Source organism: Salmo trutta, chromosome 32, assembly GCF_901001165.1.
Source record: "Salmo trutta chromosome 32, fSalTru1.1, whole genome shotgun sequence".
Classification (NCBI taxonomy): domain Eukaryota; kingdom Metazoa; phylum Chordata; class Actinopteri; order Salmoniformes; family Salmonidae; genus Salmo; species Salmo trutta.
The window spans coordinates 18,259,877-18,274,946 of NC_042988.1; the positions used below are offsets into that span (position 1 = coordinate 18,259,877).

General features: G+C 47.1%; 1 protein-coding gene across 2 annotated transcripts in view; it reads left to right on the forward strand.

Moving 5' to 3' along the window:
• Positions 1 to 15,070, forward strand: part of LOC115171319 (coiled-coil domain-containing protein 134) — a 41,519-nt gene that overhangs the window by 5,314 nt on the left and 21,135 nt on the right. Inside the window, exons 5-8 of one of the 2 annotated variants that reach the window (XM_029728020.1) lie at positions 8,424 to 8,599; positions 9,383 to 9,533; positions 14,546 to 14,650; positions 14,941 to 15,051. In XM_029728020.1, the coding sequence (XP_029583880.1) occupies positions 14,587 to 14,650; positions 14,941 to 15,051 (175 nt within the window). In that variant the 5' untranslated portion in view covers positions 8,424 to 8,599; positions 9,383 to 9,533; positions 14,546 to 14,586. The remainder of the gene's footprint in view (positions 1 to 8,423; positions 8,600 to 9,382; positions 9,534 to 14,545; positions 14,651 to 14,940; positions 15,052 to 15,070) is intronic. The other variant, XM_029728019.1, reaches the window with a different exon arrangement.

Below are 15,070 nucleotides of genomic sequence, written 5' to 3' on the forward strand. Positions count from 1 at the left end.
TCAAATATAAAGTTTATGTTCCAAGCGGCCACCTTCATTGCTGTAGGAGAATGTTAAGGCTAAAAAGTTGTCCAGGAGAGATTGTATTTTTTGGCTACTAATTGCTTTTTGGTAGATGTCTGTACTGTTTGCACTCCATCTATAGGCCTGTTTAGTAGCATGTCATTTATTGGGCCGTGATGCTTCATGGTTGGGTTCCGCTCTTCTCAGATACACTGTGATTTTACTGTGGTCTGAGAGAGGTGTTAGTGGGCTGACTGTGAAAGCTCTGAGAGACTCTGGGTTTAGGTCGGTGAGGAAGTAGTCTACAGTGCTGCTGCCAAGGGATGAGCTGTAGGTGTACCTACCAAAAGAGTCCCCTCAGCCTACCGTTGACTATGTACAGACCCAGTGTTCGACAGAGCTTCACAAGCTGTACTCCATTTTTGTTTTTCACTTTGTCATAGTTGTTTCTGTGGGGGTATGTGGGGAGGGAAAGGTTGTTGCTTCCTGGTAGGTGTTTATCCCCATGACTGTTAATAGTGTCTAGTTCTTCTGCTGTTCTAGCATTCAGGTCTCCACAGACCAGTATGCTGCCTTGGGCCTGAAAGTGACTAATCTCCCCCTCTAGAATGGAGAAACTCTCTTCATTGAAGTAGGGTGACTCTGAGGGGGGATGTATGTGGCACAGAGGAAGATGTTTTTATCTGTCAAGACAGCCTCCTTGTTGATTTTTAACACGATAAAGAAATCTCCTGTTTTGATCAATTCGATTGAATTAATTAGTTCAGATTTATACCATATTAACATTCCCCCTGAGTCTCTGCCCTGTCCTGAGTCTCTGCCCTGTCCTGAGTCTCTGCCCTGTCCTAAGTCTCTGCCCTGTCCTGAGTCTCTGCCCTGTCCTGAGTCTCTGCCCTGTCCTGAGTCTCTGCCCTGTCCTGAGTCTCTGCCCTGTCCTGAGTCTCTGCCCTGTCCTGAGTCTCTGCCCTGTCCTGAGTCTCTGCCCTGTCCTGAGTCTCTGCTCTGCCCTGAGTCTCTCTGCCCTGTCCTGAGTCTCTCTGCCCTGTCCTGAGTCTCTCTGCCCTGTCCTGAGTCTCTCTGCCCTGTCCTGAGTCTCTGCCCTGTCCTGAGTCTCTGCCCTGTCTGAATCCTTTTAATGTAGTGGATGGTAGGATTATCTCCCTATAACCTAGTGGACAGCCAGTGGAAACATCACCTCTGCACCATGTTTCCTGTAGTACTACAATATCAACATCATCAATTTATTTCAGGAAGTCTGGGTTTCTGCTCTTTAGCCCAAAAGCAGAGGACTTCAATCCTTGTAAATTCCAACATGCAACGTAAAAACATTTCATAACTTTTTTCTTCCTTACCTTCAAAATGAGACAAACACTCACAATCCAACAAGAACTATTAAAATAGGTTTTTTCAATTAAAGTAAACTCTTATTATGCAAATGTAATTTGTTTATCATTTAAAATAGCATTTGTGTCATGCCACTTGGGTGGATGTAGTGTGAGGATGGTGGAGTTCTTGTGCTCATCTTACCATGACCCTCGGCCTATCACATGTGAGCATCCATGACCCTCGGCCTATCACATGTGAGCATAGTAGACTCAGCATTTGTTTAATGTCACTCATTTCATTGGTGGGGGCTGGGCCAGTTGCTCCTCTCACAGCCTGTGCGTAGCTCTACCTGCTGGGCTGTGGCTCCTCCAAGTGTGGGTCTGCGGTGGGGGGCAGGGGGGTGGGAGGCCTCGTCTGGGTGGCTCTGGAGCTGGGCTGGGGTGGTCTGTGCTGCGCTGGCTGTGGTGGGCATTGAGGTTGGTGGTGTTGTGGTCGTGGCTGGGGGGTCTGGGGTGTTGTTTCGGTGATCTCGGTGGGGTGGAGATTGCTCCGCTGTTCCTGGGTGGAGAGGTCGGGCTGCGGTTTAAAGAGACGTCCTTGAGAGTCTTGGCAAGGATGGGGACTGTCTCCCTGTACAGGTGCACATGGTCATAGAGACAGTCCAGATGGAGGGTGGGATGGTGGGCCAGGTGTACATTGGGTCGCAGGGCACAGTCCCGGGAGAGGCTGGCGTTTATTCTTTGGATTGTGGCAGGGTGGAAGTCCTTCCTCTGTAGAAGGGTTGACACCACGGTTCTTGAGTTGGGGAAGATTGCGGAGGCCTTATCAATCACTCCCCGTAGTGAAGTCTCCACCCTCTCCTGCTGAGCACGCAGGTCGTTGCTTCCAGTGTGTATGATTATGTGGCTTGGCGACCAGAGATGGGCCTTATCAAGCAGCTCCATGGCACTCTGCGTTGTTGGGCACCACACCTTTCTCCTTTTGTGTCTAGGGAAAAGTTTATTCTCCTGAACAAACTTCCCATTTGAGTCCATTAACAGGGGGGGGGGGGGTGCTGTCAGTGGGAGGCTGTTCTGTGGGTTGGGGAGGAGGGGTGCAGTAGGCAGGGCTGGGGAAGCCTGGCTAGTTGAGCTGGGTCATAGAGTGGTGATCTATGCCTGTCCTCTGTTCTCTTTCTCTCCTGCAGCCTGTCCTCTGTTCTCTTTCTCTCCTGCAGCCTGTCCTCTGTTCTCTTTCTCTCCTGCAGCCTGTCCTCTGTTCTCTTTCTCTCCTGCAGCCTGTCCTCTGTTCTCTTTCTCTCCTGCAGCCTGTCCTCTGTTCTCTTTCTCTCCTGCAGCCTGTCCTCTGTTCTCTTTCTCTCCTGCAGCCTGTCCTCTGTTCTCTTTCTCTCCTGCAGCCTGTCCTCTGTTCTTTCTCTCCTGCAGCCTGTCCTCTGTTCTCTTTCTCTCCTGCAGCCTGTCCTCTGTTCTCTTTCTCTCCTGCAGCCTGTCCTCTGTTCTCTTTCTCTCCTGCAGTCTGTCCTCTGTTCTCTTTCTCTCCTGCAGCCTGTCCTCTGTTCTCTTTCTCTCCTGCAGCCTGTCCTCTGTTCTCTTTCTCTCCTGCAGCCTGTCCTCTGTTCTCTTTCTCTCCTGCAGCCTGTCCTCTGTTCTCTTTCTCTCCTGCAGCTCCTCTCTTAGTGTGGTCAGATCGTTATTACTGCTCTGCCTGTCTTTTTGGAGCTCTCTCACCTCCTTTGTTAGATCAGCCAGCTCTCTCTTGAGTCCGTCTCTCTCTTGCTGAACCTCTTTCAGCTGTGTTGCAAGGCTACTGTCCTCACCTTGGTTAGGAGCTCCTCTAAGGTGAGGATGTCTGGTTGATGTTTACACCTTGGTTAGGAGGTCCTCTAAGGTGTGGTTGATGTTTACACCTTGGTTAGGAGCTCCTCTAAGGTCTGGTTGATATTAACACCTTGGTTAGGAGCTCCTCTAAGGTCTGGTTGATGTTACACCTTGGTTAGGAGCTCCTCTAAGGTCTGGTTGATGTTAACACCTTGGTTAGGAGCTCCTCTAAGGTGTGGTTGATGTTAACACCTTGGTTAGGAGATCCTATAAGGTCTGGTTGATGTTAACACCTTGGTTAGGAGATCCTCTAAGGTCTGGTTGATGTTAACACCTTGGTTAGGAGCTCCTCTAAGGTGAGGATGATGATAACACCTTGGTTAGGAGCTCCTCTAAGGTCTGGTTGATGTTAACACCTTGGTTAGGAGCTCCTCTAAGGTCTGGTTGATGTTAACACCTTGGTTAGGAGCTCCTCTAAGGTCTGGTTGATGTTACCACCTTGGTTAGGAGATCCTCTAAGGTGTGGATGATGTTTACACCTTGGTTAGGAGCTCCTCTAAGGTCTGGTTGATGTTAACACCTTGGTTAGGAGCTCCTCTAAGGTGTGGTTGATGTTAACACCTTGGTTAGGAGATCCTATAAGGTCTGGTTGATGTTAACACCTTGGTTAGGAGATCCTCTAAGGTCTGGTTGATGTTAACACCTTGGTTAGGAGCTCCTCTAAGGTGAGGATGATGATAACACCTTGGTTAGGAGCTCCTCTAAGGTCTGGTTGATGTTAACACCTTGGTTAGGAGCTCCTCTAAGGTCTGGTTGATGTTAACACCTTGGTTAGGAGCTCCTCTAAGGTCTGGTTGATGTTACCACCTTGGTTAGGAGATCCTCTAAGGTGTGGATGATGTTTACACCTTGGTTAGGAGCTCCTCTAAGGTCTGGTTGATGTTAACACCTTGGTTAGGAGCTCCTCTAAGGTGAGGATGTCTGGTTGCTGTTTGCTCTCCCTGAGCAGGACCACCTCCCCCTCCAGTCTGGTGAACTCATCCCTCATGGCAGCCATGATGGTGAGGAGGGCCTGAGCCTGCTCTGCACTGAGGGGTCGCTCTCCTCCTGGGGAGTGTCCTCCACTATGGTGGGAAGAGAGGTGCTGGATGTGCCTTTTTGGGTGGGGATAGTGAGGGGTGAGGGTGGTGCTGGTGGAGTTTGTCTTGTGGGAGGGCATGTCACTGGTGGTGTCCTCTCTCTCCGCTCTGTCCTTAATGGTCTGAAAGTCTGTTTCAAACAGCCTAATGTTACCTGGCACCATGACAGTCCCAGTCTGTTTCAAACAGCCTAATGTTACCTGGCACCATGACAGTCCCAGTCTGTTTCATACAGCCTAAAGTTACCTGGCACCATGACAGTCCCAGTCTGTTTCAAACAGCCTAATGTTACCTGGCACCATGACAGTCCCAGTCTGTTTCAAACAGCCTAATGTTACCTGGCACCATGACAGTCCCAGTCTGTTTCATACAGCCTAAAGTTACCTGGCACCATGACAGTCCCAGTCTGTTTCAAACAGCCTAATGTTACCTGGCACCATGACAGTCCCAGTCTGTTTCAAACAGCCTAATGTTACCTGGCACCATGACAGTCCCAGTCTGTTTCAAACAGCCTAAAGTTACCTGGCACCATGACAGTCCCAGTCTGTTTCAAACAGCCTAAAGTTACCTGGCACCATGACAGGCCCAGTCTGTTTCATACAGCCTGATGTTACCTGGCACCATGACAGTCCCAGTCTGTTTCATACAGCCTAAAGTTACCTGGCACCATGACAGTCCCAGTCTGTTTCAAACAGCCTAAAGTTACCTGGCACCATGACAGTCCCAGTCTGTTTCAAACAGCCTAATGTTACCTGGCACCATGACAGTCCCAGTCTGTTTCAAACAGCCTGATGTTACCTGGCACCATGACAGTCCCAGTCTGTTTCATACAGCCTGATGTTACCTGGCACCATGACAGTCCCAGTCTGTTTCATACAGCCTAATGTTACCTGGCACCATGACAGTCCCAGTCTGTTTCAAACAGCCTAATGTTACCTGGCACCATGACAGTCCCAGTCTGTTTCAAACAGTCTAAAGTTACCTGGCACCATGACAGTCCCAGTCTGTTTCAAACAGCCTAAAGTTACCTGGCACCATGACAGTCCCAGTCTGTTTCATACAGCCTAATGTTACCTGGCACCATGACAGTCCCAGTCTGTTTCATACAGCCTAATGTTACCTGGCACCATGACAGTCCCAGTCTGTTTCATACAGCCTGATGTTACCTGGCACCATGACAGTCCCAGTCTGTTTCAAACAGCCTAAAGTTACCTGGCACCATGACAGTCCCAGTCTGTTTCATACAGCCTAATGTTACCTGGCACCATGACAGTCCCAGTCTGTTTCAAACAGTCTAATGTTACCTGGCACCATGACAGTCCCAGTCTGTTTCATACAGCCTAATGTTACCTGGCACCATGACAGTCCCAGTCTGTTTCAAACAGCCTGATGTTACCTGGCACCATGACAGTCCCAGTCTGTTTCAAACAGCCTAATGTTACCTGGCACCATGACAGTCCCAGTCTGTTTCATACAGCCTAAAGTTACCTGGCACCATGACAGTCCCAGTCTGTTTCATACAGCCTAAAGTTACCTGGCACCATGACAGTCCCAGTCTGTTTCAAACAGCCTAATGTTACCTGGCACCATGACAGTCCCAGTCTGTTTCATACAGCCTAATGTTACCTGGCACCATGACAGTCCCAGTCTGTTTCATACAGCCTAATGTTACCTGGCACCATGACAGTCCCAGTCTGTTTCAAACAGTCTAATGTTACCTGGCACCATGACAGTCCCAGTCTGTTTCATACAGCCTGATGTTACCTGGCACCATGACAGTCCCAGTCTGTTTCAAACAGTCTAATGTTACCTGGCACCATGACAGTCCCAGTCCCAGAGGTTGATTGTTATCATGGTGCTGTCAGGGTCGTCTGTCTCTTTGATTTTCAGCTTCCACCCGTTACAGATTCCCTCTGTCTTTATGGATGGGTAGTGAGAGCAGACTGCTGAGCACCATGCATTTGGCTGGTCAGTGAGGAAGATGAGATGGATGGGTAGTGAGAGCAGACTGCTGAGCACCAAGCATTTGGCTGGTCAGTGAGGAAGATGAGATGGATGGGTAGTGAGAGCAGACTGCTGAGCACCATGCATTTGGCTGGTCAGTGAGGAAGATGAGATGGATGGGTAGTGAGAGCAGACTGCTGAGCACCATGCATTTGGCTGGTCAGTGAGGAAGATGAGATGGATGGGTAGTGAGAGCAGACTGCTGAGCACCATGCATTTGGCTGGTCAGTGAGGAAGATGAGATGGATGGGTAGTGAGAGCAGACTGCTGAGCACCAAGCATTTGGCTGGTCAGTGAGGAAGATGAGATGGATGGGTAGTGAGAGCAGACTGCTGAGCACCATGCATTTGGCTGGTCAGTGAGGAAGATGAGATGGATGGGTAGTGAGAGCAGACTGCTGAGCACCATGCATTTGGCTGGTCAGTGAGGAAGATGAGATGGATGGGTAGTGAGAGCAGACTGCTGAGCGCCATGCATTTGGCTGGTCAGTGAGGAAGATGAGATGGATGGGTAGTGAGAGCAGACTGCTGAGCGCCATGCATTTGGCTGGTCAGTGAGGAAGATGAGATGGATGGGTAGTGAGAGCAGGCTGCTGAGCACCATGCATTTGGCTGGTCAGTGAGGAAGATGAGATGGATGGGTAGTGAGGGCAGGCTGCTGAGCACCATGCATTTGGCTGGTCAGTGAGGAAGATGAGATGGATGGGTAGTGAGAGCAGACTGCTGAGCGCCATGCATTTGGCTGGTCAGTGAGGAAGATGAGATGGATGGGTAGTGAGAGCAGACTGCTGAGCGCCATGCATTTGGCTGGTCAGTGAGGAAGATGAGATGGATGGGTAGTGAGAGCAGGCTGCTGAGCACCATGCATTTGGCTGGTCAGTGAGGAAGATGAGATGGATGGGTAGTGAGGGCAGGCTGCTGAGCACCATGCATTTGGCTGGTCAGTGAGGAAGATGAGATGGATGGGTAGTGAGAGCAGACTGCTGAGCACCATGCATTTGGCTGGTCAGTGAGGAAGATGAGATGGATGGGTAGTGAGAGCAGACTGCTGAGCACCATGCATTTGGCTGGTCAGTGAGGAAGATGAGATGGATGGGTAGTGAGAGCAGACTACTGAGCGCCATGCATTTGACTGGTAGAGAATGGATTCAGCGCTGAGGGGGAGTGGGGACATGGTGCCTGTGGGCTCTGCTACTACAGCTGCTGCTGCTGTGTTCCGCTGCCCTGTTGTCATAGCAACCGGTTTGTTTGTCTGCTGCTGTTGCTAGCTAGCGCTAATTTAGTTCAAAAACCAGCAAAAAGAGTGACAAATCTTCACACCAAAAAAAGAGAAGATATGTTTAAAGTTAGTCCGTGCTCCTTTTTGGTTTACTCACTCAGTTTGGTCGTTTGATGTAGTTGTATTAACTCCCCTTGCTAGGTTTGTTCTCGCTCGTTTCTTCTGGCTAACTTGTTAGTCTGTTGGCTAGGTCTTTGTTGTGTAGCTAGCTAGCTAGAGTCAAAACTTCTTAACTTGAGGCGCAAAGTTACTTTTTCTATTCTGAATGAATCGAGTTGTTGTTCATCACTTCTTGTCTGGAATTCTTTTTCGATTAGTGTTTATCTCATTCTAAAAACAAAAAAATATGAATATATCAGGAGCTCATGTTGAGCATGACTCTCTCTCGCTCTCGCTCTCTCTCTCTTTCTCCCTCTCTCCCTTCCTCTGTCTCTCTCGCCCTCTCTCTCTTTCTCCCTCTCGCCCTCTCTCTCTCTCTTCTGTCCTCTCTATCACCTCTCTTTCTCCCTCTCTCCCTTCCTGTCTCTCTCTCACCTCTGTCTCTCTCTCTCTCTATCACCTCTCTCCTCTCTCGCTCTCTCTTCTCTCTATCACCTCTCTCTTTCTCCCTCTATCCCTTCCTCTGTCTCTCTCTCTCACCTATCTCTCTCTCTGTCTCTCTCTCTCTGTCTCTCTCTCTCTGTCTCTCTCTCTGTCTCTCTCTCTCTGAGTGTCTCTCTGTGTTTCTATTTCTCTCTCTCTCTCTCTCTCTCTCTCTCTCTCTCTCTCTCTCTCTCCTCTCTCTCTCTCTCTCTCTCTCTCTCCTCTCTCTCTCTCTCTCTCTCTCTCTCTCTCTCTCTCTCTTCCTGTTCCCCAGACTGTGAGGAGATAGAGGCTGTGTTGAGGTCCAGCCTGCCCTCTCTGTGTTGTCGTGTGTGTGAGTGGCCCTCTCTGCTGTGAGTCCCCAGGGCCTCAATGTGACCCTGCTGGCCCCAGGGCCACTCAGTACTGTCTACTCAAATTGCTGCACCTGGCCCTGCAGCATGGAGACAGGTACTTGGGGACATGTAGACACTGGCACAGTTGTATGGTTATTAACGACACGGCATTGCTTTGAAAGATGTCTGTTTACTGCGGCCAGTGATTTACATAGCATGGGAGGGTTATGTATGTGAGTGTGTGTGTGTATACACTGAGTGTACAAAACATGAACAACACCTGCTCTTTCCATGACATACTGACCAGGTGAATCCAGGTGAAAGCTATGATCCCTTATTGATGTTAAATCCACTTAAATCAGTGTAGATGAAGGGGAGGGGACAGGTTAAAGAAGGATTTTAAGCCTTGAGGCATGGATTGTGTATGTGTGCCAGTCAGAGGTTTAAGGGCCAAGACAAAAGATTTAAGTGCCTTTGAATGGGGTATGGTAGTAGGTGCCAGGCGCCCTGGTTTGAATGTGTCAAGAACTGCAACGCTGCTGGGTTTTTCACACTCAACAGTTTCCCGTGTTTGTCAAGGATAGTCCACCACCCAAAGGACATCCAGCCAACTTGACACAACTGTGGGAAGCATTGGTGTCAACATGGGCCAGCATCCCTGTGGAACGCTTTTGACACCTTGTAGAGTCCATGCCCTGACTAATGGAGGCTGTTCTGAAAAAAGGGTGCAACCCAATATTAGGAAGGTGTTCATAATGTTTTGTACACTCAGTGTGTGTGTGTGTGTGTGTGTGTGTGAAATACACTTCCTGTACCTATCACTGCACCATCAATTGTTGTGTGTGTGTGTGTGTGCACGTGCATCATAAAACTTTGTGTGTGTGTGTGTGTGTACCAGGCTGCTCCCTGACTCCATGGTGTTCTCCTGTGTGGTGACTCTGCTGTGCTCGGTGCAGGAGCAGGGAGACTCGGCCCTGCCTCCCTGTGTGCTCAGGTCTGCCCTCTACCTGCTGTCTGTCACACAGGACAAGAACCCTGACCTGGACTGGGTAAGTCAACTCATTTCAATACCATGATAATAGTGGGCTGCTGGCGCTCTAACAACATGTAATAAATTGCAGAAGGGTTGTTCATTCCTTGGAGAATTTAACTGAAGTTATGTAGTTATAGTCAATGAAATAGAATCCCACTTTGATGCAAAAGGCTCCAACTAACACTCTTCATTCTCGGAACTCGGTTATGGAGTTACATCAACTATATATACCTTTCTTTTTGAAAGCTGGGTATTAATGATACCGAAAGAGAGAGTTTTCCCTTTTATGTCCATAACAGTGCTAACACAACTCTAGTCCTTCCCTTTGACACGTACGATCACGTATTTGTGATTGTTGATGGTTGGTCCCTGCAGCGTATGATCTCAAATATGTGACTGGAACAGTAGCAACAGAACGTATGACGCAACAAACACGTCTAAACAGCATTGTTGTCTGAACAGCATCTATATATTTTATGGTACTGATGGAAAATAAATGTCTTAAACTTTATTCCTCAATTTGACCTTCTATTGTAAAAGATAAATGCGAACTTCGTCATCCAAGCATCACACGGAACACATCCACAGCCAGTCTAAATAACAGGTTGTGCTGATGTACTACATCTCTGGTGAGCACGAGAGACTAATGTAATGTTGTTTAGAAAATAAATGCGTGTCAACTAAGCTAACGGCAGCTAAATTCTTTATGATGGCAGCCATGTTTTATGTTTGACTTGGCAAAAACTCTCTAATCCCAGAATGCCATTCACTATAAGACGCAAATAAGCAAAGTCAAAGATGACTGCGCTCATTGCCAGAAAAATATGAACTTAGTTTAGCCACTTTTCAGCATATTACAAATCGTCAATGTACTTGTTACAGTATATACAAGAATCGGAGCACATGACTTGACAAGCCGTTTACCGTAGTTTGGATAGAAAACACTCTGAAGTTTCTAAAACAGTTTGAATGATGTCTGTGAGTATAACAGAACTCATATGGCAGGCAAAAACCTGACAAAAATCCAACCAGGAAGTGGGAAATCTGATGCTTGTAGTCTTCAAGTCATTGCCTATCTAACACACAGTGACTTAGGGTTCATTTTGCACTTCCTAATGCTTCCACTAGATGTCAACAGTCTTTAGAACCTAGTTTCAGGCTTTTGCAGTGAACAGAGAGCGAACAAGAAGGCCGGGAAGTTGGTGACTCAGAAAATGACATGAGTTTTGTGGCGCGCATTCACGTGATGAGGTAGCTGTGTTCCATAATGTTTTTCAAGACATTGGAATCGTCCGGTTGGAATATTATTGTTTATAAGTTTTATGTTAAAAAGGCCCTAAAGATTGATGCTATACAACGTATGACATGTTTCAACAAACGTAAATATAACTTTTTTTAACTTTTCGTCGTGAAATTTTGGGCGTGCTTCCTACATTTGGAGGAGCTTACTGAACGCGCTAACAACAAGGAGGTATTTGGACATAAATTATGGACTTTATCGAACAAAACAACATTTAATGTGGACCTGGGATCCCTGGAAGTGCCTTCTGATGATGATCATCAAAGGTAAGTGAATATTTATAATGCTATTTATGATTTTAGATGACTCCAAAATGGCAGGTATCTGTATTGCCTGGTGTATTTTTCTGAGCGCCGTACTCAGATTATTGCAAAGTGTGCTTTCCCCGTGAAGCTTTTTTGAAATCTGTCACAGCGGTTGCATAAAGGAGATGGTTATCTATAATTCTTTGAATAACAGTTTAATATTTTATCAACTTTTATGATGAGTATTTTTGTAAATTGTTGTGATGATTCACCGGCAGTATTGGAGGCAAAATATTTTCTGAACATCACACGCCAATGTAAAATTCTGTTTTTGGATATAAATATGAACTTTATCGAACAAAACATACATATATTGTCTAACATTGAGTCCTAGGAGTGTCATCTGATGAAGATCGTCAAAGGTTAGTCCTTAATTTTAGCTGAATTTCTGGTTTTTGTGGCCCCTCTGCTGCTTTGAAAATGTCTGTGTGGTTTTTCTTGTGTTGTCCCTGTCCTAACATAATCTAACTTTATGCTTTTGCCGTAAAGCCTTTTTGAAATCGGACAATGTGGTGCAAAATAGTCGTATGTTTGAGAACTTTGAATTATGACATTTTGTTGTTTTGAATTTGGCGCTCTGATTTTTCACTGGCTGTTGAATAGTGTGAACCGTGGGTGGGACGGTAGCGTCCCACCTGCCCAAGAGAGGTTAAACGATTTTACTGAGTTACAGTTCATATAGGGAAATCAGTCAATTTAAATAAATTCATTAGGCCCTAATCTATGGATTTCACATGACTGGGCAGGGGCGCAGCCATGGGTGGGCCTGGGAGGGCATAGGCCCACCCACTGGGGAGCCAGGACCAGCCAATCAGACTATGTCTCCACAAAATGACTTTATTACAGACAGAAATACTCCTCAGTTTCATCACCTGTCCGTGTGGCTGGTCACAGACGATCCCGCAGGTGGAGAAGCCGGATGTGGAGGTCCTGGGCTGGCGTCGTTATATGTGGTCTGCGGTTGTGAAGCCAGTTGGATGTACTGCCAAATTCTTTAAAACGATGTAGAGAAAGGAACATTCAATTGTCTGGCAACAGGTCTGGTGGACATTCGTGCAGTCAGCATGCCAATTTCACGCTCCCTCAAAACTTGAGACATCTGTAGCATTGTGTTGTGTGACAAACAACAAATTTAAAGTGACCTTTTACTGTCCACAGCACAAGGTGCACCTGTGTAATGATCATGCTGTTTAATCAGCTTCTTGATATGCCACACCTCTCACGTGGAAGGATTATTTTGGAAAAGGAAAAATGCTCACTAACACGGATGTAAACACATTTGAGAAGATTAAGCTTTTTCTGTGTATGGACCATTTCTGGGATTTAAAAAAAAATTCAGCTCATGAAACATGGGATCAACACTACAATGTTGCAGTTGATATTTTTGTTCAGTGTATTTGCAGGGAGAACAAAGCGGCTTCACTCTGTGGCGTGATATCAAGTCCAATAGAAGAAAATGAGCTTTGACGTTCCTCTCCTATAGGAGCAGGCAGTAATTGAGAGACTTTAACTAGAGCAGCTTCACAAACAGCCGAGAGTGAGCACATCACATCCACCCCCCAACAGTGTCTCAGCATCCCAGACAGCTTTTATCAAGGCTCGTTACACTGCATTCATACACTCTCCTGCCACCCATTCTGGTGGATGGATACCCATTGAGGTTGTGTAGGTTAATTTCTGTAGCTCAAGGGCACACCACAACTATATGTCCACTCTGGGGGGGTTGAACTAACTAGTTACCATCAGCTCTCCCACTAGAACATGCTGCACGATATCATTTGCATTAATAAACTCAGCAAAAAAAGAAACGTCCTCTCACAGTCAACTGCGTTTATTTTCAGCAAACTTAACATGTGTAAATATTTATATGAACATAACAAGATTCAACAACTGAGACATAAACTGAACAAGTTCCACAGACATGTGACTAACAGAAATTGAATAATGTGTCCCTGAACAAAGGGGGGGTCAAATCAAAAGTAACAGTCACTATCTGGTGTGGCCACCAGCTGCATTAAGTACTGTAGTGCATCTCCCCCTCATGGACTGCACCAGATTTGCCATGTATTGCTGTGAGATGTTACCCCACTCTTCCACCAAGGCGCCTGGGGGGAATGGCCCTAGCTCTCACCCTCCAATCCAACAGGTTCCAGACGTGCTCAATGGGATTGAGATCCGGGCTCTTCACTGGCCGTGGCAGAACACTGACATTCCTGTCTTGCAGGAAATCACGCACAGAATGAGCAGTATGGCTGGTGGCATTGTCAAGCTGGAGGGTCATGTCAGGATGAGCCTGTAGGAAGGGTACCACATGAGGGAGGAGGATGTCTTCCCTGTAATGCACAGCGTTGAGATTGCCTGCAATGACAATAAGCTCAGTCCGATGATGGTGTGACACACCGCCCCAGACCATGACGGACCTTCCACCTCCAAATCGATCCCGCTCCAGAGTACAGGCCTCGGTGTAACGCTCATTCCTTCGATGATAAACGCGAATACGACCATCACCAATGGTGAGACAAAACCGCGACTCGTCAGTGAAGAGCACTTTTTGCCAGTCCTGTCTGGTCCAGCGACGGTGGGTTTGTGCCCATAAGCGACATTGTTGCCGGTGATGTCTGGTGAGGAACTGCCTTACAACAGGCCTACAAGCCCTCAGTCCAGCCTCTCTCAGCCTATTGCGGACAGTCTGAGAACTGATGCAGGGATTGTGCGTTCCTGGTGTAACTCGGGCAGTTGTTGTTGCCGTCCTGTACCTGTCCCGCAGGTGTGATGTTCAGATGTACCGATCCTGTGCAGGTGTTACACGTGGTCTACCACTGCGAGGACGATCAGCTGTCCGTCCTGTCTCCCTGTAGCGCTCTAAGGCGTCTCACAGTACGGACATTGCAATTTATTGCCCTGGCCACATCTGCAGTCCTCATACCTCCTTGCAGCATGCCTAAGGCACGTTCACGCAGATGAGCAGGGACCCTGGGCATCTTTCTTTTGGTGTTTTTCAGAGTCAGTAGATAGGCCTCTTTAGTGTCCTAAGTTTTTATAACTGTGACCTTAATTGCCTACCGTCTGTAAGCTGTTAGAGTCTTAACGACCGTTCCACAGGTGCATGTTCATTAATTGTTTATGGTTCATTGAACAAGCATGGGAAACAGTGTTTACAACCCTTTACAATGAAGATCTGTGAAGTTATTTGGATATTTACGAATTATCTTTGAAAGAAAGACAGGGTCCTGAAAAAGGGACGTTTCTTTTTTTGCTGGGTTGATATACTTTATATTAACCTATAATGCTGTTGGGTGACTATCTAATGTAAATAATATGCAGCCAGGGGAGTATGGAAATTAGTGTTTTTGGCCTCTTTCTTGCTCTTTCATCTCTCTCGTTAATTATTTCTCCCCCTTATCCCTCTCCCAATCTCTCTAGCCGTGGGCTCTCTCCCTCTGGTCCTGAGGTTGCTGTGCCTGATGCAGACCAGTGGCTCCACTGAGAATGAGATGGACGGCATCCACTTCAGACTGCTCTACCACGGTGAGGTCACAGGGTCAAAAGGAGTCAGCCGTGCATAATTCACTATTTCTCGCTGTACTCACTCTGTACTCACTCTCTACATTCAATATCAGTTCAATCGATGTATAAATGCCTTAGGGTTTTTGCTCACATCAACAAAGCGTATGACATTAGCATAATCTGAATTTGTAGATGAAAGTAGTATTTAAGTATCAATAACATGGCGGCTTTGTTCTGACTATAGATGTTATGATCTTGTATTCTGTCGGATATCTTATTTTGTCTCCTGTCTTATTGTGGGCGCGTTCCAGTGAGTAACCTGGCAGGGAAGCTGCAAGCCTCCAACACGGAGTGTCTGCTGCCAGCCTTCAGCTACCTGTACTGCTGTCTGGACCTGTCCCCCCCTCACTGCACTGACAGAGGTGACAAACTCAGTCTGCC